This window comes from Simochromis diagramma, unplaced genomic scaffold (genome assembly GCF_900408965.1).
Source record: "Simochromis diagramma unplaced genomic scaffold, fSimDia1.1 OVJJ01000602.1, whole genome shotgun sequence".
NCBI lineage: Eukaryota > Metazoa > Chordata > Actinopteri > Cichliformes > Cichlidae > Simochromis > Simochromis diagramma.
The window spans coordinates 11,317,293-11,341,670 of NW_024387040.1; the positions used below are offsets into that span (position 1 = coordinate 11,317,293).

General features: G+C 39.2%; 1 protein-coding gene across 1 annotated transcript in view; it reads right to left on the reverse strand.

Moving 5' to 3' along the window:
- Window positions 1-24,378, reverse strand: part of myo3a (myosin IIIA) — a 70,615-nt gene that overhangs the window by 36,959 nt on the left and 9,278 nt on the right. The window contains 6 exon segments of the mRNA XM_040044028.1: window positions 629-774; window positions 3,968-4,044; window positions 9,553-9,652; window positions 9,762-9,866; window positions 19,547-19,681; window positions 23,761-23,944. Coding sequence (XP_039899962.1) covers window positions 629-774; window positions 3,968-4,044; window positions 9,553-9,652; window positions 9,762-9,866; window positions 19,547-19,681; window positions 23,761-23,944 — 747 coding nt within the window.

Consider the following 24,378-nt stretch of genomic DNA (forward strand, 5'->3'; position numbering starts at 1 on the left):
TACAGAATATAATATCCATAAACTCATATTGAGTACTATCTATGTATTTACTGATATAGACTGAAAGCTTAATACTGTTCATGCCTGTATTCGCATTTTCAATGAGCTGTGTTTTCTCAGCCCATAAACTGTAATTAAAAAGTCATGAAAAGTGTTTCAGAGGACAAAACAAGAAAAGAAAAGAAAAGAAAAGAAAAGATGCACAACAGGATCAAATTAAAAGGGTAGTCATTATTTTATCACTCTGACAAAGTCAGTACTCAGCTCTATCAAATCCAGGGATGGCAAAACAGCATAATAATAGCTTTAATCTGTAATAGCACCTTTCAAGATATCAAAAATGTAAAAGCATTTTACATTTTACAAAATGCGAACACAGTACAAATAAAATTAAGTAAATTATTTCTATGAGAACTTAATCATGTGCAGGAAAGCTGTCATTAGGCTTGAAGCAGAGTCCAGTTTGATAAAACATAAAATATGTCTTATTGAGAATCAATCTCATTTTTGAAGAGAGCACAACATGTTTTTGGTTTATTTGCAACCTTCAGCTCAGATTTGTCATAAGAACCAAATCATTTAAATTCATTCAGCACAGCAGAATATGATGCAATTATGGCAGGTTTACCTGGGTATTTTAAAAAGGGCTCTCATTGGGTGAAGGTCAGAGAGGGGTGGGTCTCCATCTCCTAGCTCTATAGCTGTGATGCCCAGGGACCAGACATCACAACGGGCGTCGTAGGTGGAGTCCAACTGCTGCTCACATGCTATTACCTGCAGGGATGATGAAATAAAGAACATATAACAGGTGGTCTAATGTCTGATTACAGATATCACGAGTAAAGCAATTAAATCAGGGTCTGCTTCCTTCTTTGAAAGTCAGTATTTAAGTTTTTTTTAATTTCTTCTTGTGCTTCTACACAAACAAATGTGAAAGAATATAAAATGTCATTAAAAAGTTGTGCACTAACAACAAAGGAACTAAACAAACTGCAGCAGCTCAGCCAAAACAACTTCCTCATTATCATTGGCTGTGAGCAGAACACACCCACGCGCACGCACACACGCACGCACGCACACACACACACACACACACACACACACACACACACACACACACACACACAGTCCATCATCACTGTCCTGCGGGCAGTATGGCACTCAATCAGCAGTATGACTCATTCAAGATTCATATTGTTATTACCACACACTCACATATAATACACACATTTAACAGTAATCAGTAATTTGTTTTTCTAGTTCTGAACAGGCAGAGTCTAATGCATGCAGACCAGACAAATCATTACCAGATAACCAATAAGACACACACTCCACAAAACCCCAAGACTTTCATTATTCCGTCATGTTACTGGCAAACACACTTAATGAAAACTAAAAGAAATCAATGTTAAATCGGTCCTCAAGGAGACTAATTTGCAAAGACATGACAAACTGACTTTTAAACAGCAAAATTATTTCCAACCAGCACACAAATATAGACACATAACGCGGCCAAAATCACAACTCAACAGCGACAACCAAACACAATTATTCTGGAAAAGAAAGCTCATCTACATAACATTGTGTATAACACGGTGCGGAAAAGATGCAGCTCACCTCCAAGTCAAACCTGCATAAGCAAATCCTCTTTAGAAGTAGACTTTATATAAAGCCAGCCCTGTATATTGTCCCCAAAGTGTATATTTAGAAAGAAGAAACCTCCGCTCTGTCAAGTGCTTCTTGTCTACTCAGTCCACTCAGGTAAATGTCCTTTCTTAGACCTTTGTGAATAAATGTCTTAAACAAATAAGATTAAAATCCTTGAGCCTTAACGACACCACGTCATGCAGCACCCTGCATTTGCACGGCATGCAAACTTCATGTAAAAGCTATTTTGATTTAACAAGTGAACATGCAAGGTGATCTGGGGTGATCATGTATGCTGAGTATAAGTTTACCCATCTCATCCCCACGAATTCTGCTAATGACTCATCTAATCTTGATCAGTGTTGAGGTTAAGCGTGCAAATGGGTGGTTAAGAGATTCCTCTACTTGTTGAGGGTTTCCAAAAGTGTTTGCTTCAAGTTCAATGAAAAATAAATGAATGGTGTCTGACTGAGAGGCTAAAAGTGCATCTCCTAACATTCAGGTTATCTCTGTTTTCTGCTATGCCGTTGCTCCACTAGGGGTTGCCGAGCCTTTTTCACGATGAATCAATTCACTGCACAGTCCAAATGTCATCTGAAGTTTGTTTTCCAACGTTACGCAATCTGTTTTGTTCTGCAGTGTGTTTTGTTTGTTGTCCCTGTTTCATTCTAAGATCCATTTAAATGTCTTACTCCTTAAAAACCTACTGGGGGCTGCTGGCAGTTGCTCAGTAAAATTGGTTGGTATTTTTGGTAAACTGAGACCTCCTTGCGATTGCTTTGGTCGTTAGCAGATTGTCGTGGTTGCCTGTGGTTTGCATGCTAAGTTCTGACTTGTCTGCAAACACTTGCCAACTATTTGCTGAGCAGTAGTGAAACAGCAAAGACTGCAGCACAAACTGAAAATGGAGACAGTTTTGCACATTATGAAATGTGTTAAATCGTACTGATCCATTAAAGGAACTAAGCTTGAATTTCAGGCCTGCAGTGGATTGTTTCAGGAGCCGATTCCCCGTATGGTGAAGTCTTGACAGGAATGTCATTCTCACTGAAGCCTTTGGAAGTATGATGGGGTGTTTTGCATCTATAAAAGACTTATGGACAGCCTGGCTGCTTGTTAATAATGCAGAGACACACTGTGTTCCCTTATGTGGAGAGCCAATTCGGAGGGGGAGTATGAAAGTCAAAATATACAGGACAAGCCCAAATATGCTGGAACATGTGTGTTCACCTGCTCTCCTTGATATTAAGGGATGTTTAGAGCCTGACAAGTATAGGAATTTCAGGACCAATAATATTCCAGTATGTCAGCTGATTCCTACTGTTATTTTAGACACATGATTTTCTGACTGCGTGTTAGTAGTATCTCTAGTTATTTATTACTCAGATCAGCTGGTTGCTGCTTTTCTGGTGCTCCAACCATGGTGCCATCAGGGACGTTCCAAAGTGGCCTCTGGTGAATAAACTGCGCAGCAACCACATTCATAACATGGTAATGAGCACCTCTTCTTCGCTTTTAAAATTTTCATTAAGTTATGAATTATCTAAAAAGAATTACAATATTTTCTCACTCAACTTAAAAGAAAAAATTAGATTACTTATTCTGAATTTGGACTTTTTACATTATTGAAAAACTTTATTTTTTTATTCCATGCAAGTGACAACACTTGAGGCGGTTTAATGGACTTCACACTGATCCCTCTGGAGGCAGCAGAAGGTGTTGCCGGACTTTTTTTTCCAAATACGCAGTAGCACATCCTCAAGACCTGTAAACAGACTTTGATGTGCAAACTCTCACCTACCACCACTGAACTTCTAACTTGCAATATAAAGGAAGCACAGCTTCCAACGCTGTCAATAAACATTGACAGTAGTGGCCACAGATAACAGCATACAAAAACTGCAGCTTAGTCCCTAATGCATTACTGAAGCAAGAAAAACACTATCATATAGAAACAGCCTTTCAGTCGGTGTCAGAGAGTCGTTAAGAACCCCGAGCTGAGAGCCCAGCTCACAGCACAAAGTCACATTAACCTGCTATAAAAAGAATAAGGTTCAAACACATACGACTGGTATAAAACGCTCAATTTTTGTTGCAGCCACTTCTCTACACAAGCTATACATACTGTCAGTGCACTCAGCCATGATTATACAAGAGATGAACGATGGAGGCTGCCCATTTCACTTTTTCCATGCACATTGTATTTGACAGTGTTATCTCTTTGATGATTATTAACTGTGGTCCACTGGGATCTGCTCCAGGCTAATGTAGCAGAAAGAGACGAGGCTGCGGGAGCATTTATAGGCCACTTTTACCGTACCTCGGGAGCCATCCAGAAGGGGGTTCCCACTGAGGTGTTCCTCCTCAGACGGGTATTTGTCAGCTGGGCTGAAACACCTGCAGGGTAGAAAACAAGACTCAGTGGAGACAATTCAAAATATCTCAATAACATGTTTTTATTTCTACAAAGATCACACTGGCAGGTAAAAGTGATGCTCTGTGAAAAGGGAAACAGTGCACAGTAAACAGCAGGACACGGCTCAAATGATAGAGAGCCCAACGGCTCTTGAAGCGTGCACTGATAGAGCTGTCGCTATAGTGACGAGGGAAAAAAACAATACACACGCATAAACATCTGCAGTGCTTTTTTTCTTTATCCAAATGATAGACTGCCATGAATTACAAATTCTTATTTGACTGCAAGCGATTTTGGCATTTCAAGAACAACATTTGAATACAATTCAACTGTGAGCACGATCTGGTGGCCAGAGACGTGTCACCTCCTCCCAGAACAAGACGCATCTGAGTGATTTATTGTCTGATGCTAGAGAGGCCCGAGTCAAGTCAGAGGCAGATACGTTCAGCAGAAATGGGACTGCAGAGAGAAAAAGAGGACACGTGTGTCATTACGTGTGTGTGTGCTGTGTTAATGTGCCTGACAAGGAACATGCTGACCCACAATCGTGACTTCGGTCCAGTCCAGACAAATCAGTGTTACGCTAACACTGATGTATCCCAGGGCGGGCTCTGCTGAAGCAGCCGGCCAGATCAACCGGGACAAAAGCAAAGCCTCGAGACAAAAGCGGCAACCCACAAACAAAAGGTGATGTAGTGATGCACGACATGCTGCTGCAGAACCGCGTCTCTGTCTTCTACTTCATGTTTTTACATGAATAATATGAGGCGCACAGATTCTGCAAAATGTGTTTTAGCAGCCAGACGTGCAACATAAAAGCTTTTAGGAAATGAAAGGGCAATTTGAGGAAATGTACCAACAAAACATCCAGATGGTGAACTGCATAAAAATCTGTTTAAAACATCAAAAGTGTGCAGACAGGCACAATCTCTAAGTAACAGAACAAAGCCATTTACACCACATGAATGTATTTCCAACCATGTCAGCAAATTTAGACATGGTGATGATTCTGCGCATCCATTTAAATGCTGTCACTGTTGGAGCTTGGGGGTTAAATCCAGGGGTGGAGAGAAATGCCGGGATGAGCAGTGTAAAGGAAAATGGTTCTGTGGCAAACATCAAAAGGGATTATAATCATGTGCAGGGCGGGGAGGTGTAGGCATAAGGCGAACATACACACAGGGACAGTCACATCCTGTCGTAAAACCACAAACACACTAACATCACCCCACATTAGTGAGGACAAACTCAGAGTTTTACAGGGATTCATCCTTATACACAAACTTGTATGTGTTTGTTATGATATATAAGGCGTGTGAGGAATATCAGCGCGTGAAAGTACAGGTACACAAAGAGCCCCCTATTAAAGCTCTCTCAACCCCTCTGTTTCCACTACATTAGCCCGGAGTGCAGCCTGGTGGGCCACACACTTAATAATCATCACAGAGATAATGCCGTCAATTAGAATATTCATGAGAGACCGATGAACGAGCAGCTCTCCTCATTCTTCTGCTGCTCTTTTTTGGGTCCGTCTTTTTTTTGCTGTTCTGTTTCTCCGCCGGTGATGAGTCACTGCGGGGGCTTTATCTCTTCAGCTGCTCAGTGTAGCATGCGCCCCTCCACACGAAAAACCATTAATCCCAGCGTGACGCAGTACCCGTGGAAGCTCGAGTCGGACCCCCCCCCAACCCCGCCATTTTCGTCACTCTGCGAGTTTGTTTCTCCTCCTTCGTGACGTCACAGACCTCATTCAAATCTCAGCTGTCAGCAGCGTACAAGCTGGCAAGCGGGACGTCACAAAAGAAGTTGGAGCTACTTTTATAAATGAGATTCAACCCGGGTGCCTGCATACTCTTTGAATCCAGCCTGTTGTCATTGCACTAAAACATTTCAGTGACCTTGCAGCTTGTTGTAATTGGAATGGAAACTAATCAAATAATCCTGTTTTTAATTTTCCGAAGAACAGAAGAAATAAATGAAAATGCTTTTTTAAGGTCTTTTTGCAAAAACTGCCTGACCTCAGTTCATGTTGGTAAGAATGGGAGACAAAGCTGGCGATGCACCTGCTCTTATACTCTACGTTACTTGAAACGGCATGAGCATGCAAAACAGGAAATAATTGCAAAAGCAATTATTTCTTCATGGCCATGAACAGAAACTGTTGCGCTTTTTCATGACAGTCAGCATGAATTCCTGACTATTTTCACAGGAAGTCCGTTTTGTGTTTGCAGCACGTACGATTGAAATCAAGAAACCAGAGTATTTTTTATGTATTTGAACCCAAGCCACAAAGATTTTTCTCATCTTGACCACATAGTGTTTAATGCTCAATGCTATGAAAGTAATAAAATATTAAAAAAAATAATACAAAGAATGTGTGATGTTTATGATGTTAACTTAAACCTCTAGTGTGTTCAGCAAAATGAGTCACTCCACCAGCAACCCCTCCGCTCTCGAAATATACGCATTTTTTTCCTTTTGAAAAGTGAAAAATATTATTTTTGAGTACATGGGCATGAATCAATACATATGGCATCATATTGGACCAGACAAATGAAAACATCCTGTTCAAAAGCACAAATCAGTAGATTACAGGCTGTACTGGAGTATGTATGGAGTATATATATGTATAAAGTGCAAAACTGTGATGAGGCCAGAAGAAACTAACCACAGCACACGCAACGTGTTACCAAGAACCTGTCAAGTCAACAAAGGTTAGCAATGAAAAGCCTAACCCAGAGTGAAGATCAAGCAGCGACAAAGCAAGAAGTGTGATTTACAGGAGAGCTTGTAGTGGAGGACATGCTGCTGCTTGAATAGTATGTAGGCCTGCGTGGTGTCATGATATTATGGTAGATAAGGGTTTTTGCTGTAAAAGCAGATGTGTGATGAGTTTTTTTAATCTGGCAAGAATATAAAAACTTAAAAACTATAAAAACGAATTATTATTTATGGTGCAAGGGGAGCAAAGTTTAATTATTGGGTAAACCCTGCTATTTACAGTGACTCTGACTTCCAACTAAGCTTTTCATTTTTTAGTTTTGTGATTTTGAATACATATGTTAAAAGGGAGTTTTTCCTTGCCACCGTCACCAAGTGCTTGCTCAAACAGGATCGTCTGATTGTTGCCGTTTTCTCTGTATTATTGTAGGATCTTTACCTTACAATATGAAGCAGCTTGAGGTGCACAAAAATAAAACTGAATTGAATTAAAAGTTACGGGACAAATGACTGATTTGATCTGCTAGGGAATTAAAATAGATAAGACCTCAACCAGTGGGAACCATCCAGTAGATGTCGAGAGATTTCTGTCAGGAAAATCTGTGGCTCTTCTTCCTTTAAACCCACACTTCAATATAAACTTTATTTCCTGTTATAATACAGCTTCTTTTAACATCTTCCCTAAACTGATCCACATGCATTACTTCTAACCAGCAACCACAAATATGGTGCGAACAGATAACAGTCATTCACAGCGGCAAATATTTATTCATAGAAGATAAGCTGATCAGCGGTGCCACTGCTTTCTTATACCTTAAAGTGAATGCAGAAACAATTTACTGATGATAACGTGTCCCAACATTAAACATAATTACTTCCTGTGAGAGTTACATGAGCTTAGCACTAAACACGGTGAATTGAAATCGGCTCTCTGGTCTAACCAACAATGTTTGTATGTAATAAATTCTTTTCAGAGATACGGTATCCTTCCTATCTTGGACATTCATTACAGGTTGAGCCAGAGAAACATCAAACACTTGATAAGATGTTCTTATTGTAAATAAGCAAGAGATGATATATCGCAGAAATAATGGCTGGATGCTGTTGGAGATGCCAGGATTGCAATAACCTGATTAATAGCTTCAGACAATTTGTGTGATATCGTCTGTGAGTGTTTATAGCATTTTAATTTAAATCAGAGTGAGGCAAAAGTTGCATAGACAGATACCATCTAGAACTGATTCTTTGCTAAGTTGTCTTTCATGTGTAGACACAACACTGGTTCATCGCTTGAGTTAGGTGCTTTTTTATGCTTGAATGGTTCATAGGTCGGGCTTAAGTGGCTTAACACACAAACAAAAAAACAAAAGAAATCCTCTGAAAGGAAAATCTTTGAAAGACCTTCAGAGAGAGAGATGGGAGAACTATTTGTCAAGTACAGAATTAGAAGAAGGCCTCACTCCTTGGAAGCAAAATTTAAAGACATGAGGGGTGACTCAAGACTTTTGCACAAGACTGAAACATTTTGTTTCACTTTAAAACTGAAACCAATAACAGGTTACTTTTTCTAGTCTATGAATACTCCAGCATTTCTCAGTGTTGAAGATGTAACAGCTGATTTTCAGTGTACAGCAGTAAAAACTAAGAAAGCAACATGTGTGGTCTCGGCCAAACCACCAGATCATACGGATAATTTGAGAAATTACAAACTCATGGAGGATTGTTTGGTTCTTCTTTCAGCATAAATACTTTTAAACGAATCACACTAAACACAATTAATAAATTAAGTAGAAAGAGGTATTTAATGGTTTTTTTTTAGCTGAATAAAGCAGTTTTCAGATGCAATAATAAGAGCCACTAGTACTGATGCCATAGTTTTGACCGATTACGAGGGATGTTTTTCTGCCATTCCATTCAGAATATGTTGTATTTGTAACTGTTTTTAGTTTTTAAAGCAAATATGTTCTGTATGCACAAATAAAACACACAACACACAACTGTTAAAAGAATCCAAGAATACCAGATCCTAGGATTCATCTCTTATCACCAGAAGCATTATCATATTTCTGTTTAATTATATGAATACTTATGTGATGCTTCTGGGTGCAGAGTTTGGACATCTCGATCTACTTCATCAGTAAACATCAAACAAACAAACAGGTGCTGAGAATCTCCATGACAGCAGCGCGAGGAGGAAGAAGCTGCTCTGGCTCAGTATTAGCTACTTCCCATTCAAGTATCAAGTGATTCCATTAATACCTCCCCACCCTCTAGTTCTTCTTGTGTAAAAGCAGTGCACTTTGTGCTTCATTGTTAGGAGAGGGCTTTTAAGAGAAGCCCACAATTAGCAGGAGTAAATGCAAACCTACGCACAAATGGAGAGGGGGATTTTATTTGTAATGAAAACAGGCAGCTGGGGGGTTTTTGGGGAGGGGTGAGTCATCTCCAGAAAACCATCAGAATCAATTTGCCTATCCCGATCCTTGAGCCCAGGAACTAAAGCGAGCCTCATTTGGTTAAGAAATCGCAGTGGGAGCAGCAGCAATGTCTGCAGCTGTTTGTGGCAGAGTGGAAAAGTATAACCATCCACCACGTTGTTGGATTGTGTAAATGTAGTCCAGCCTCTCAGGGAAACTAATTGTTGTCACAGTTTATTTGTAAGACAGCTGAAGGTAATTGATTTTGTTAAATAGAGCTATAACATTTTCTTTGCTGATTAGAGGACAGGGATGCCAAAAATTTTTAAAAAGGCAAAAAGAGGCACATACCAAAGTCCACGAGCTTGATCCCTCCCTGCGTCGTCAATAGGATGTTGTTGCCTTTGACGTCACGGTGGATGGTCTTGTTGATGTGCAGGTGTTGGAGGCCCTGCGAAACAAAGAGGTTAACAGCTTCTTTTATCCTGATGAGCACCTGCCTGTAAAATCACCCCGTTTACTCTGGGGTACATCATAGTCACCCCCCCTCCAATGCTTACCATGAGGGACTCGTGCAAGATGTAGGCAATAATGGATTCATCCATTCGGTCTCCTCTCTTCAGCATGCCCTTGGCCAGATCTGTCACAGAGCCACCATTGCAGAGCTGCAGTGGGGGGTGGGGGGGGATCCACAAAGGAAAGAGGACAATGAGCAAAAACTCACCATGAGTCAGCACACACTCTGCTTATACAATGTGTCAAACTCTGGGAAAGATATGCCGAATTTTCATGTGGAAACAGCACGGGGTGAAGCGTTTTGATCATAAGATTTCACAGCGAGAAAACAGGGGGATGATGCTGGAAGTAATTCTATCAATCTTTAGAGGCTTATCTTTCTCAGGCAGCTTAGCGGGAGAGAATGTACATTTTGTATGCAGGGTTTAATCTATGCGGTGATGACTAAGCGGGCTCAAATAAAGCAAATAATCGTATGCATTCAGACAAAGCCAAGATTTATATTAGAAATTATACACCGTTTATGGGACATTCCTCACTGCGGCAGAACACCTCCTCCCCCGAAAAATAGACTTTTGTGTTTGTAGGTGTTTCCTTGCAGCATACAGCATCTTGATATGGACTTCACCGTCAATAGCAATCCCTCTCGGAAAATTACAGAAAATTACCCAGTAGGTTGCCTTGGCAACAACAATAACCCTTAATTTGGGTCTTTCTTTGGGAGATGCCAGAAGTGCATAAAAAATAAAAAGCTCTAAGATGTCAATCAGTGACGCTGGGGGTTGGAAGTGGACTGAAATGGCGTCTCTTTGCATACGAACCCTGTTTGTAAACACAGATGCTGTTATTCTCTATGGTAAAAGATATCATCTACACATGCATCATTCAACTTTTTATGAGCAATTTTCCATCTTCACTCTTAACTGCATGCATAAAAAACATCCTTGACATTTTCTGGTAGACAGGAAATTTCCATTATAGCTTTTTGTAGTGATCTCTTGCTCTTTTATAACTACACTGATTTCCCTAACTTGTAATTTAAAAGCAAATCAGCCTATAAAATCAGCCTGTTTAAAATGTGTAACACGTGCGAGAAAATGTTAAGACTACCATTCACAATTAATGCAACAAAAATAGTTTTTAACACACATTTCAAATGGTAGGTTACTGCAAGTGGAAGCACACAATGAGGCTTACAGTGTAATATTTATTTTCTCAGGGAAAGGGATGTTTACCCACTGTGCTGTGTAATTTGGGGTAAAGAAATAGCTCCTTATTAGATGGAAAATAATGATGCTAACTTGCAGTGTTATTACCTGCAGTCCTAAGAAAAAGGTACAGCATAGCTCAACAATAGCACCACAACAAAAAGAGTGAAGTAAACATCTGAGGGCCCAAATAGCCAAACAATGAGTCATCTCTTTATAATTCAACCTACAGGGCTTTAAAAAGTTTTTGTGCTGACAACAGCAAGCTACAAAGTCATTCCTTTATTTAAAGATCTCAGTGAATACTAACTAAATACAAGTACATAGCATTGCAATTACTGATTTTATTGATTTATTTAGTCTATAAACTAACTGGAAGACAAAGATCTCATCTTCAAAATGCTTTTTAAAAATCCATCCAACAGTCTAAAACATAATAAATATAGATGAGACGCTATTGGTATTCACATAAAATTGATATAAGCAGCAAATCATGGCATTTGGGAAGCTGGAAGTAATAAAAATTGGTCCATTTTCCAAAGCAGTAATTTTCTAGAGCTTGGTGCAGAACTGAAGATGTAGACAAAGCTACTGATTTTCTGGCTGATCAACGTTCCTACTCTTGCTCATGGCTACAAACTGTAGTTGGTGGCCAAAAGAGTGAGATCACAAGGAGTAGGTAATTTGTAGAGCTGCTTTAAAGGATTGAGTTGGAATCTGACTATGGCAGCTCCTTGGTGAGGTGTTTTGGGCTGGAGATGGTGACTCGTGAGAGGGAGGTCTGGACATTCCTGCTTAGACTGCTGCCCCTGTGACCCAGACCAGATAAGCAGCAGATAATAGACTGATGGGTGGCATTTTAGCATTAACAGCTTTTTAAAATTGAGCTAGTTATTATCTTGTCCCAGAAAGTTCAATTTGTTCATCTGCAGGGGAAAAGTTTATCTAAGACTGAAATATGAGCAGTGAAATGTTTCTCCTAGAGAGAGCACTGCTTCCAGATGAAAAGAAGCAACTTTCTGCAATTATTATTATCTTATACTGTACTGTAATCTTGCATTATACCTCAACAAGACAACGGTAAAAGGCCCCGGTGGTACCGGCGGAACAAGAGCCACTAAAGACAAAGTTACTTCTTTGTGTATCTTGCATTTCCATAGCTCTTTGAAACACTTTGTCTTTCTTTCCTTGTGCATTTCAGGAATTATATATCACTGCAAATACATTTTATTTCTCATTAGTAGTTTTGTGTCATGTTCATTTGACTTTGTATCCTGATATGTTAACCTCAAATTGAAATGCTGGCCCAAGGTTGGAATGGTAACTATAATCTGTAATCCTTCTACGACACTGAAGGTGAAGCAATTCTTTGACCTTGGCGGTGCACTGGCATAAGTTTTCAATGATGTGCCTGTTGTCTGTTTTCTATCTGCCTATCAATCTGCCTATTCATCAGGAGCCCGGAGGACTGTTGCAGGATGGATGGCATGTATCTCAGCTGCCACATAGGAAGCTTAATCACGTCTCCTCTCGGCTATCAGACGTGCAGACAAACTGCAGTTAAGCAGAGAATACCGCAGAGGTTTTCACAGACAGCACAGCACTCTGACAATGAGCGGGGCCTGACGTCAGTCCACATCATTGCTGCCATATCACCTGTCATCATTAAATTACACGAGGCAGACGAAGGAATCCATATTAATGAGAGGTCCGATGTCCCGGATTTAGGTGAGCTAAACGTTAGTGCTCTCACCTAAGCCACAGCGGCCACATCAACAAGTGATCCTGGACATGAACATTAATTATTAGAGATGTGGTGAAGACCTAAATCTCTGCAGAAAGGAAACGACATTGGGAATGTCATAGATGATTGAATTTAATTGTTTAACTGCTTAAATCACATTTACTAACCGTTCTATGAGCTTTAGCACAGATATTCAAACACCTCAAGATTACGGTTTCTTTTCAGAGGCAGAAATTTTAACACTGACAGGAAAACTTAGCCTTTAATGTCAATCATGGATCTTAATTTTAATCTATGACCTCTTTGGTGCTCGTTGATTCCTGTTTCATTTTGTAATCCCATGTTGTCATGCAAACTGGTCAGCTTTACTTTACTTTTGCACTTGCTGAGCATTATCTTGAATCTCTCATGTATGAACTGGGCTGCTTTGAACCATGGCTTTTGCCATCTTCCAGTTAATCTTTGACGTTGTTTAAGCTTTCAGCCTAGAGCCCAGTGTTCATGCCCAATTAGAGGCTATGTTTTCACACTCTTATTAGTTTTCACTTGCTTTTTATCTTTACTCTTATTCAGTCATTATGTTTAGGCATCACAAATAATTGGCAAGGTTTAAAGTACCACAAAATCCTTGGTACGGTTAATGCAACAAAAACTGTTTGTTGAACTCTTGTTGTACTCACTTTTCAAACACTTTTTTCTTGTGTTATAAATGAAGTACATCCCTTTCCTTTAGCATTTCCACTCCCTAAAAGTTCAGTACAAGATGATTGAAAGAGAGCCTTTTGTCAATCAGGAAGTAAAAAGAAGGAAGTAAAACTCTCACGCTTCAGCAGCTAAATCTGGTTAGCTATGAGACCAGTTAGTAACCCAGTGTACTGTATTCCCAGTGCCAAAGGACACCGTTTCTACATTTGCAAAATCCCAGCAGCTTTGAAAAAAAAAACCCATAGTATTTGACACACCGAGATCAGGAATGGGTTACTTGGTCAGTTTTTGTGGATGGCTTCTCATCTGCTCCTTTGCCTTATTGAGAAAAACCATGTTGACATGTTGCTCACTATTGAAGAATGTACCAGCAATGGGCTTCAAAATTATTTTTCTTTCTGACACTCATAAAAATCATGAGTCATTTTTACAGTTAGAGACAATTCAATGGAGTTTGATCTTTCCTTGTTACACATTTCACAGATTTGGAAGGGGAACTCACCGCATGAAAAGATTTGTTAAGATTTGCGCTCTGTCTTGCTCATCATGTCAAAGAATAAACAAAGGAACACACTGAATATTGAGCGGTCTAGTCTCCATTACAAATGAGGTCAGGTGCTTGTTTAGTCATGTAAATGCAAGTTTTGCATCAAAGACGAGCAAAGAAGTAGATAAAAGAAAGGTAAAGATGAAACAAACTAAACACACAGGTGCTCGCTTTAGCCATCTTTCATTAACAGTGTGATTGCATAAAAGTTTAAATTTACATTGTATTTTTTTAATTACCTCATTTATGGATGGATATACCGAGTTGCAAAAGGCTCGAAGAAACATGTTCCCTGTGTGTGTGTTTGTACTTGTTTAAATATCTTTGTGAGGACCAAGAACTGTCATTATACTTGTGGGGACCACCAATAAATATGAGGACCAAATGCCAGTCCTTGTGAATTTGAAGGCATGTTTTGAGGCTCAAAATGTTGTTTTGAGTTTAGGGTTACAATTAGGTTATAGTTCAGTTTAAGGTTAAGCATTCATTTCTGGGGGGTTAGTGTTCGTGTTAGTGAAATCGAGGCATTGTATCTATTCAATGTTCTCATTAAGATCTGAAAACAAACGTGTGCGCGGCATGCTGGACCATCTCCAGAGAAGAGCACTCCCATTGTTACCGTGGCCTTATCGTTTACACGGGGCATAATAGCCGAGGTGTCCACTTTCTGGCACCGTTTATCGAAAGGTCTGATAGAGGGAAACTATTTCAAAACATCATTGTCAATTAACGAGTGCAAAGGTCAAGAGGATGAGCTTGGAGAGAGAAAATGGGTTGAACAATCCAGGACAAATTGTTGACTTTGACAGGGTGTCCAAGTGGAATGAAGCCAGGAAAGCAAAAAAGGGACAAGCAAAAAATTTTCATGTGTTTTCAAGCACTGATTCAATGACTAGGGAATTTGTGAACTGATTAAGGCTCACATCCTAACACATGTCCTAAAATGTGTAGGTTAGATTAGTTGGTGATTGTAAACTAACCATAGGCGTAGAGTTCAGAGTGTGTGATTTTCTGTCGCTCTGTGATAGACTGGCGACATGCCCAGGATGAGCCCTGATTAAGTTTCTCCTGAACCTTCGAGTCAAGTCCTCGTGCGATCCAGTTTTTGTGTTTTGTGCCACGCTGAAAGGGAAAGCTGTATAGGCTTACTAATGAGAAGCTTCGAGAGATTTATCTCTCTTTTCCACTTATCATTTATCTTTCCCCAGACAACAATGCTAATTATTGTTTTCTTCATGTGCAGACTCTTTATGCAATTTTGGTCCTGACAAAGAATCTTCATAAGCCAATTTCTCCTACCACTGCTGCTTGCTTTTGCTGTTCATTTCCTCTGTGATAGAAAATGATGGTGAAAAGGTTTGCGCTTCAATAGATTGAGTTATCTTTTTCTGCTTCTTCTCTGAGCTGCTCACTTTAGCGGTCGGGGTTTAATTTAATTAATTTGCACACATAGATGAATGACGGATGACATTTTTTTAGCAATCCCAATTTTTTTTAAAAAGCACATCCCCAGAGTGATGCAATTTTGATTTAAAACCCCAACATTTTTTATTTTAGCTCGATAGAAGATGGTGAACATTTAAAACAAATGACCTTTTAAAGTCTCACAAATGACATGCACATCTAAATTAGCTCCTTATTTCCAGTCAGAGAATAAAAGTCGCTCTAGCGTCACTTTCTTTGAAGTATTTTCAAGCTCTCTGGTAGCAATATTAGGCCTTTATACATGAAAGCATGCTCATCTCTGCCCACATCTGCTGTGATAAAGGAGAACACTACAGAGGCAAAGCCAAAAGCTCGTAGACCCCAATGAAGGGCTAACAAAGTAGCGGATGCAATTTGTATGAATTCTGCTCATAATGAGCGGTCTGCTGTCAGTGCAGGGCAGAGAAAGGCTCCTCTCAGCAGAGCTAAAGGATGGAAAATTACAGTTTAGAAAGGAGGGCCAGTAACCATGGTGAATGACCACCTCACTCCCTGCTTTCCTGTCTTTTTTACTGCTAAAACCCCATGTGCATCTACTTCAGAGCACAAAAACACACACGCACAACACAGCCACTTATTAAACTGTCAGGCAGTGATTTCAGCCTCAGGATTAGCCACCAGATTTGGACTGCTGGTTGCAGATTTGCAAGGGAAATTTTGAGTGGATATGTAACCACGGGGAGTAAACAAAGATCACAGCAGATTTATAGTTTTACTCATAGGAATTAAGCCCTGGTAGATAATTTCACTGAACACTCACATGAAACTATCTTAAAAAAACAATAGCACTTTCTTTGTTTTCCTTCAAAAGGATGGTGCTGTCAGCATCTTGATATCTGAGAGAAGTAAATGCAGGGTCCTCTGCAAAGGTCAGGAGAAAGGAGATTGATGAAAGGGGAAGGAAACTCAAGATGGAGAGGTGAAAACTATCTATTGGGCTAGCATAACAGTGCTGCTGTTGATGTGAAGCCCACTGAGCTTGGATTACAGAAATATGGACACTCTGTTCTAGCACTGCTGTACCTGACAAAGGAAAAATGTTCAGTGTGAAACAATAATCTCCTAACAGTGGAAAAAAAAGGTAGCGTAATAGAAGAACAGGATGAGTATCTTAAATGGAAATCCTGTCTGTCTTCATTTAGCTTTTGTATTTGTTTTTTTTAGCCTTAAGACTTTGTTTGGATGTTTAGGAAGGGAAACTGGTTGTAGATGGCCTGGGGAAATGGGGCTTTTGGTTAAAGGTTAGCATAATTTTTTGTTGGGTAAACAGTGGTACTAAGAGGTTCATTTATCTATGCCACAAGCTTGTATGTGGTTTTGTTTCAAGCTAAGTATCAACATCAACTATTTCAGCACATTTAGATCTAAACCTTTTAAAAAGTCTTTTCACAGAAATGACCCAGGGGGGCTTTTGTTTGTTAGGCAAATGTATAAAATACCACAGCATGGAGCCACTGAGATATCCAACATCAATAAAAAAAAAAAAATATAAGCATGAAAAAGAGATTGAAAATCATTCTTTATATTCAACATCAGGCTCGATTTAAATAATGCTTTCTTAACTTCGTAAAAAGTAAAAGGTAACAAATAAACAGATACACCAATAATATCACTAACTAGGACTAGAAATTATTAGTAAGATGATAAGCAACAACAGCACAAAAATACATAAAGATTTTAAAATTGCATTTATGTTATTTACTAAATTTATCTACACTGGTCTCATATCATCTCATGTGAAGTGTGAATGTCACAGGCTGCTGCATACTGCTGTTATTTAGAGCCTAGCTGGCCTATTTTGTCCTACTCTCAGTCTGAGTGCACCTCCTTTTACTCCTCCTCACACAAAAACACTTAAATAATATCAATGGAGTTGGTGACAACATGTTCTTGTCATAGTTAAGTCTGAGAGTGACGTCAATATAGCTGTTCAGTCATCTCAGCTAATTTAATCACAGCATGCTGTTGAAATAAAATCCCGAGTTGCTGCTAATACACAGTGTAGTGAATACTGAATATTGAAGTGAATCGATTGGCCTGTTGTCACCAATATCCAGTCTAGTATCCAATCCAAATGTGAAATAGGTACGCCTAGGGATGGGTATCATTTAGGTTTTATCCAATACCAGTCCCAAACCGGTACTTTTGAAACGGTGCCGGTGCTTAAACGGTGCTCGAACCGGTGCTTAAAGAATGAAGAACACAAACTTTGTCCAAAAACCTCTCATGTTTAGCTGTTTTTTTGTAAAAAGACAACAATGTTAGCCTTTTCTGCAGCTATAGGGGATTTATGATATCACTCTTGGCTGGAAGCAGTGCTTAAACAATGGAAAAAACCCCACAAACTTTGTCCAAAAACTTCTCATGTTTAACTGTTTTCCACTTTTTCTTTGGTCATTTTAGCCTTTTTGGCCAGGGTGAAGGGAGTATCTGTCATCAAACAAGAAGACAGCTGCATGTAACTACAACGGTGTTTCCTAGTTTACCTTACCTGCATTAATTTAATAACGTGGTTAGCCTACTCAATGTAAATTACACACGAACAACGAAAAGAAGTCCAGAAGTCCAGATGCTTTTCTTTGCAAGCTCCTTTGACTACGATGACCTGGATGACTGAGAACCTTCACAGACACACACGAACAACATTAAGCTACTCACGCAGAGAAGAACGGCTGCTGCTGCCATCATGATCATCATCATTTCTGCTACACTGGCAGGGCTAGGGGCCAGGACTCTCCTCTTCGGGTTTTTGGGGGATGTTGCTAACTCCGGGACCGATAACAGGCACCACACCCGCAGTAGATGTGCTCCATGTGAGGTCTCGCAGCAAGCTATCAAATACGGCGCATTTCTCGGCTTTTAAAAAACCGCTATGCGTCGCCAGGTGTTTCATCAGATTCGAGGTGTTACCTCCTTTGCACAGTATCACCTTAAAGCATTTGTTGCAGGCTGCTGAGTTTGCATCTTTTGCTGTGAAGTACAGCCAGACTTTTGACTTAATCACCGGAGGACTACTTCAGCCAGCTCTGAAGGCTTCTCCTCGCCTATCCGTAAGTCTCCTCCCAGTGACATAAATTGTCAAAGTCATACAGAAAACAGTGGTTTACCAATGGCAGCAAGAAATGCTCTCTGGGGCTCATGCATGTGTATTTAAGGGATATTTCAGAAAAAAAGTGATTAATTAACCTGCAGACCAACATTTCCATCCCTTGAGACAAATTACATTATAGTCCATTCGACAGAAACACCACACACACACACACACACACACACACACACAAAGAAACACATCAACCACCCTTTTGGACGATGGCTGTTTCATTTCTTATCAAACCTCCTTGAGATTGCTGACAGTGTTTTCCAGACATCTCCAGGTTTGTACTGCTCTCTATCAAAGCAGGAACACAAATTACATGGTCCGACTGCCAAAAGGCAAAGAAAACCAATATCTGACACAGTGTTCGACCCCACAAACACTTTCTCTCCTCTGAGGTTGACCTCCATTACATGTTTGTCTGGAGCTTGACATTTCTAAAGGGCTACAGCAGAAAATGAAAAAAGGAGAAAGATGGAGAACGGGGGGAGCTGACAGGAAGGATTTTGGAGGAGTACTGAAAGCAGCAGCAGTAGCAAGGTCTCCTTGAACCTTCATGAAAATATCACGGCTGCATGTAGCTTTTCTCGTGCACCAGCAGGTGCAAACAAGGAAAGGCTAATTCAAAAAAGGCAATTTCAGTGTGTTGTATCTTCAGTTCTACAACAGAAATCAACTACAACAAGGAACATTTCAACCCGTGCTCCAACTTTATACAGAGGGTGTATAAACTAATACATGAAGACAGCTCCTGTTAACAGAAATCCCTGCTGTGCTGCTCTCAGCAGGGCGCTCACAACACGCAATCTAACCTCCCCCCCTCCTGGTACTAACTGGCCTGCGACCAAATCCCCCAGGTGCTCTATAAGTAAACTCCTAGACTGCCCATTGTGGCTAAAACTGTTACATAATCCCTGACCGCTGTACATACCTGGCAAGACTTCCTGTTTGTAGTATAATAAGGCTTTTGCACCTACAGTATATGCTCTCTAAGATCCAAGTCAAATCTGCCTGTGACAAAAACACAGCCAATGTTGTGCTCTTACCTCTAGTACGAGCCACAGCTGATCCCCACATTTGATGTCCTTCTTGTAATACATCCCGTAAAACTTGACCACATTGGCATGGTCAGAAAGAGCTTTGAGGATGTTGTATTCAGCTTCAATTTCCTCATCGATATCCTGAAACACAAGAGCAAACATCAGCTAAGTGTGTACGACACACACATTTTAACACCTACAATCTCATCTTTAGCTATTTTTTTTACCAGCCATATTTTATCTTTGAATGTTTAATGCCAAATAACAGAGTAATAGAGGTAATACTAATTACTACCTGGACTACTGTCTAGGCACGAGTTAAATAATATTAATACCATTTTCATACTGGTAGAAAAATTTGAAATTATGAACTGGAGGGGGTTACTTCACATAAGATAAAAGCTATTACTTTTTTAATAATCCCAATGTTGGGGAATTTTTTTGTTACAGAAGCTAAAAATAAGACCAAACACACCCAATTAATAGCTTGAATCATTTTAGCTTAATAAAATAAAATACAATCTTACTTTAAAGTAAAAAGTAATTTGTAAAAAGAACAAAAATTGTATATTAAAATAATTTTATGTTTAAATACAAATATTAAGAAATGACAAGAAATACATAAGAGTAAAATATCTAAAATTCAAAAAGCAAAAGCCGAATTAAAATGAATTTAGTACAATAAATATATCAAATATCAGCTGACATGTAAGTGGCTCAGTAACAGTCATGCTCATTAATAACTAGTGTATGAAAGTGTTACATAATGTATACTTTTATCACTGTTTTTTACTTCAAAAACAACAAGCCATGTTGTTTTTGAAGTGATCTATAAATAAAGTTGGATTGGATTGGCTGATTGACAAGTTGTTACATTTACAAAAGTTATTTATTGCTTGTTACAGTGTTTATGCTAAGCAGAGCTAACCATCCACTGGATCCTGCTTCTCGGTCCTCTTAGTTTAACTCTAACCAAGAAAATAACAATATAAAGATCAGCTGAATGGATACTTTGTTATTATTGCTTACATTTTTTCTTTCATTTATTTACCTTCTAGACTTTGTGGAGAAAACTGTAATTTATTTGCTTTCTCTCTCAACTTTTTCTATTCCTACACCAGTAGTGATGAGGAGGATACTCTCAACAATCTTCATTCAAGAGAACAGTGACAGAGTTGTGGTGATATCACAGATACACAGCCAATGCAATGTCCATAAACCAGACTTTGAGAATGATTCATTTCTTTGTCCTGTGATTTCTAAGACATGTATCTGCAGCTCCTCATTTAACTGCTTTGCAACCTTTTTAAATATCAAGAACGTCATCGGTTGCCTGATTTGATCAAAGAAAAACAGAGCGACCGACCTTCGGACACTATGCAAAGTCTCCACCATTTATTCTGCAATTTAATATGGGCGAAAGGACATATCCAGGACATGTTAAATACAGCAGTTATCGTATACTCTTCTTCTGTATGTTGCACGGTTATTAAAGCCTAAAGACCGGGAACTTTTAGCATATAATGCAAATCGTGCTGGCGGACATTTAATCTTGTACAGTATTTAGTACTATATCACAAGTGATAAACAGTAGCAGTACTACAATAAATAGTACTGAGCAGAATCCTATTGTAGTTGGTGGCATCGGAAGTCTGACACCCCTCGTACAGAGTCCTGAAACCAGATTTTTGATTTCAAACATATGGTTTGGGGGTCAAAATGGGCACGGCAAAGACTCTAATTCCAATGGATGGTTTTGGAAAATGTGAAGGAGGGCATAATCTTTTAGATTTCCTACATTCATACTAAACCAAAGTAATTACATTTTTTTTCATGTTTTGTCTGTAAAAAACAAAACAAAAATAGTTTTATAATTACAACAAAGACAGGGCAACAAACTACTTAACACTTTGTTGAAATTGCACCTTTGATATGTGAAGATTTCTTAGGGACTAAATGTGCAGTTAAACTTTTCTTTACACTGACAGAAATGGGAATTTCAAAGATCCAGGCCACTTAAGATCAAAGTGGCTATATGTGGCCCACAATGTAAAATGACTTTGCTTTATACATTTAATGTAGCTTAAGGTAGAAAGCGAAAGTACAGAAAATTACTGGACTACAAATCGCTTTTCATCAAAAAAAGTAAAAAGAAAAAGATAAAGCTTTGAACTAAACATAACATACAGTATTTAAAAAATCTGTACTGCAGCTTCTATATGTGAACGAAATGAGTGCAGTGATTAAGATTATGGTAATGATGCGCTTTGCGTTTCTTAATAATTAGAAACAAATCCCCTCCCAAATTAATGAGACTTGAAGAGTGTGTTTAATAGAAGAACCCTGCTGCTCATTAAATTCCTCTAAATAAACCATGCACTATAACGTAGACTCAAAATAGACAACACAATAGATGAAGAACGGTAACAAACAGACTACTCAAATATGGTAATGCTCAGAAATGTAACACATCTGAAGTAATCTTCTGTAAATGGTAAATCTAGTAATTATAAAAAATGTTGACTCTATAGGACAGATCAGTCCCACAGTGTCATGTTTAACATCATGTTTCCCTGCAGCATGACAGTCTTCTTCTCTTTAGTCCGTTTCTTTTTTTTCTTCTCCTTCTTCACACACTTCCTCTGTAATGCCAAATTTGTGTTTTGGCTCTGTGCTAAAGCACCCCACAAGCAACGCAAGTCCAAAATGATCAGAGTGCTAAACTGATATCATCAGAGGCAATTTGCTGAGATAATTTGCTGATGGTTGTAGATGGGAAGAATAGTTACAAGAATCTCGCTTGAGGTGTTTCCAACCTGCTTGGCTTTATTCTCTTCACAGGCTGAGAACAAAGCAGAGCAGAGTGATGTTTATCTTACCGAGGGCAGAGCTAATGAGTCAGACTACACTGACGATTTGATTTTTTGTGCTTGCAAAGCCAGAGGTTTTTCACATCATAAAGGTTTTTCTTTCTTTGTGAGATGGCGGGGCCTTTACTGTTTACTTCTCAGTAAGTTTTCTACCCAGCTATTTAGATTTCCTTTTAAATACCAGCTGGTATACATAGCCTATGGGCACGCTTCAGATGAAATGTAATGAAAAATCATGACTTTTAACCTTGGAAGATCATGTGCACTCCCTGTTCCAGATATAAATCTCTAAAAAAAAAGGTAAAAATAATGAAACATATAAAATACACATTTTCAGTTTAAAAAGATGAAATTCGATCACATTTAAGGTGTCACACAACAGGGAAAACTACACTAACAATCAACTAAAACTAAAGTAAAGATGTAGGAAAGTAAAAACACCCAGAAATCGATGATGTAAATTAAACACTTGCCATGTCACAAGACATAAACGTGTACTTCTTGTGCCATCACTAAAAGCAAAACAATATGTATAGATATATATACTAATCAGGCATTAACATGACATTATGCTTAAAATTGTGTTGGTCCCCCTTTTGCTGTAGTTGGGGCCTCACACTTGTTTGACCAGCACAATCCACAGATGGTCGATTGTTGGCATCTTGTTGGCGCTTTTGGTGGCAAACAAGCCTCAGCATGGGCACGGTGACTGGTCTATAGCCCCATAAGCAACAAACTATAATGCACTGTGTATTCTGACACCTTTCTATCACAACCAGCATTGCATTTTTGCCGATTTGACCTACTCTCATCTGCTCATCTGTTGGATCAGACCCAATGGTCAGCCTTTGCTCCCTGTGTACATCAAAGAGCTTTGACTGTCCATGACACTGTTGCTGGTTCATCTGTAGCTGGTCAGTGAGTCATCAGAGCGTTGGTAATTTTTACACACTGTGCACTTGGCACTGATCAGTTTCGCTCTATAAGTTCTTGGTCTGACATTTTGTGGCTGAATCACTGTGTTTTCTAAATGTCAGATGTGAAATATGTGGAATATTTAGGGGGGGGAAAATTTCACAAATGCACCTGTTGCAATGGCGACATCCGTTGCAGTGCCATACTGAAATTCAGTGAACTCTATAGAACGAGCTATTCTAAGCGCTGGATTCCCTGAAAACACCTGAATTCAAAGATTAAGTGATATGATCCAGTACTTACAGAAACAAATTACAAAAACATATTACAATTCCAGATTTTAGCCGTTACTTTCTTTGTTTCAGTCATAAAAAATATTGAAGAAGTCTTAAAGCTCTTTCACAATGTACTTACTATGTAACAAACTCAACTTACATGGATCGGATCCAGTATCTTCACAGCTGCTTTACTTCCATCTATTTTATTAAGCACCTTATAGACTTTTCCATAGGTCCCTTTACCAATTGTCTCGATGATTTCCCAGGTGTCGGTCGGATCTGGAAAGTTGTCAAAGACAATCGATTTCCCTGATCGTGGAAACATCTTTAGGAGATATCTCCTGCAGAATGGGAAAAACACATGTACATGTGGGTCAGTGATAGAGAAGGGGCAGGCGGTAAGTTGGGGGGGGACATTGTGCTGTGTGTGACCTATATTATACACCAGTTAGTGCAGCTATACTGTTATTAATCCATGTCTGAACTGAGTAAACACATTAGTAAAGAGCTCAGATGAAGGGGATTTAAAGCTATTGTGCAAGTACATAATGTACAGTAGATCTTTTCCTTCAGATTCTAAATTCAACACCTGAAGCTTAATCAGATGAGTGTTCAAAGTTCACGGTTTGTTTGGGAATTAAACTGGAAGTGTTTTACTTGAGGATAATTGGGTCTTTAGGGGATTTAACGCCCATCTATATCTGCAGTAAATATTACATCTAGAGGAAATAGCTTTGATTTTCAGCAGATTGAAGCTTTATAACATAACAATGCA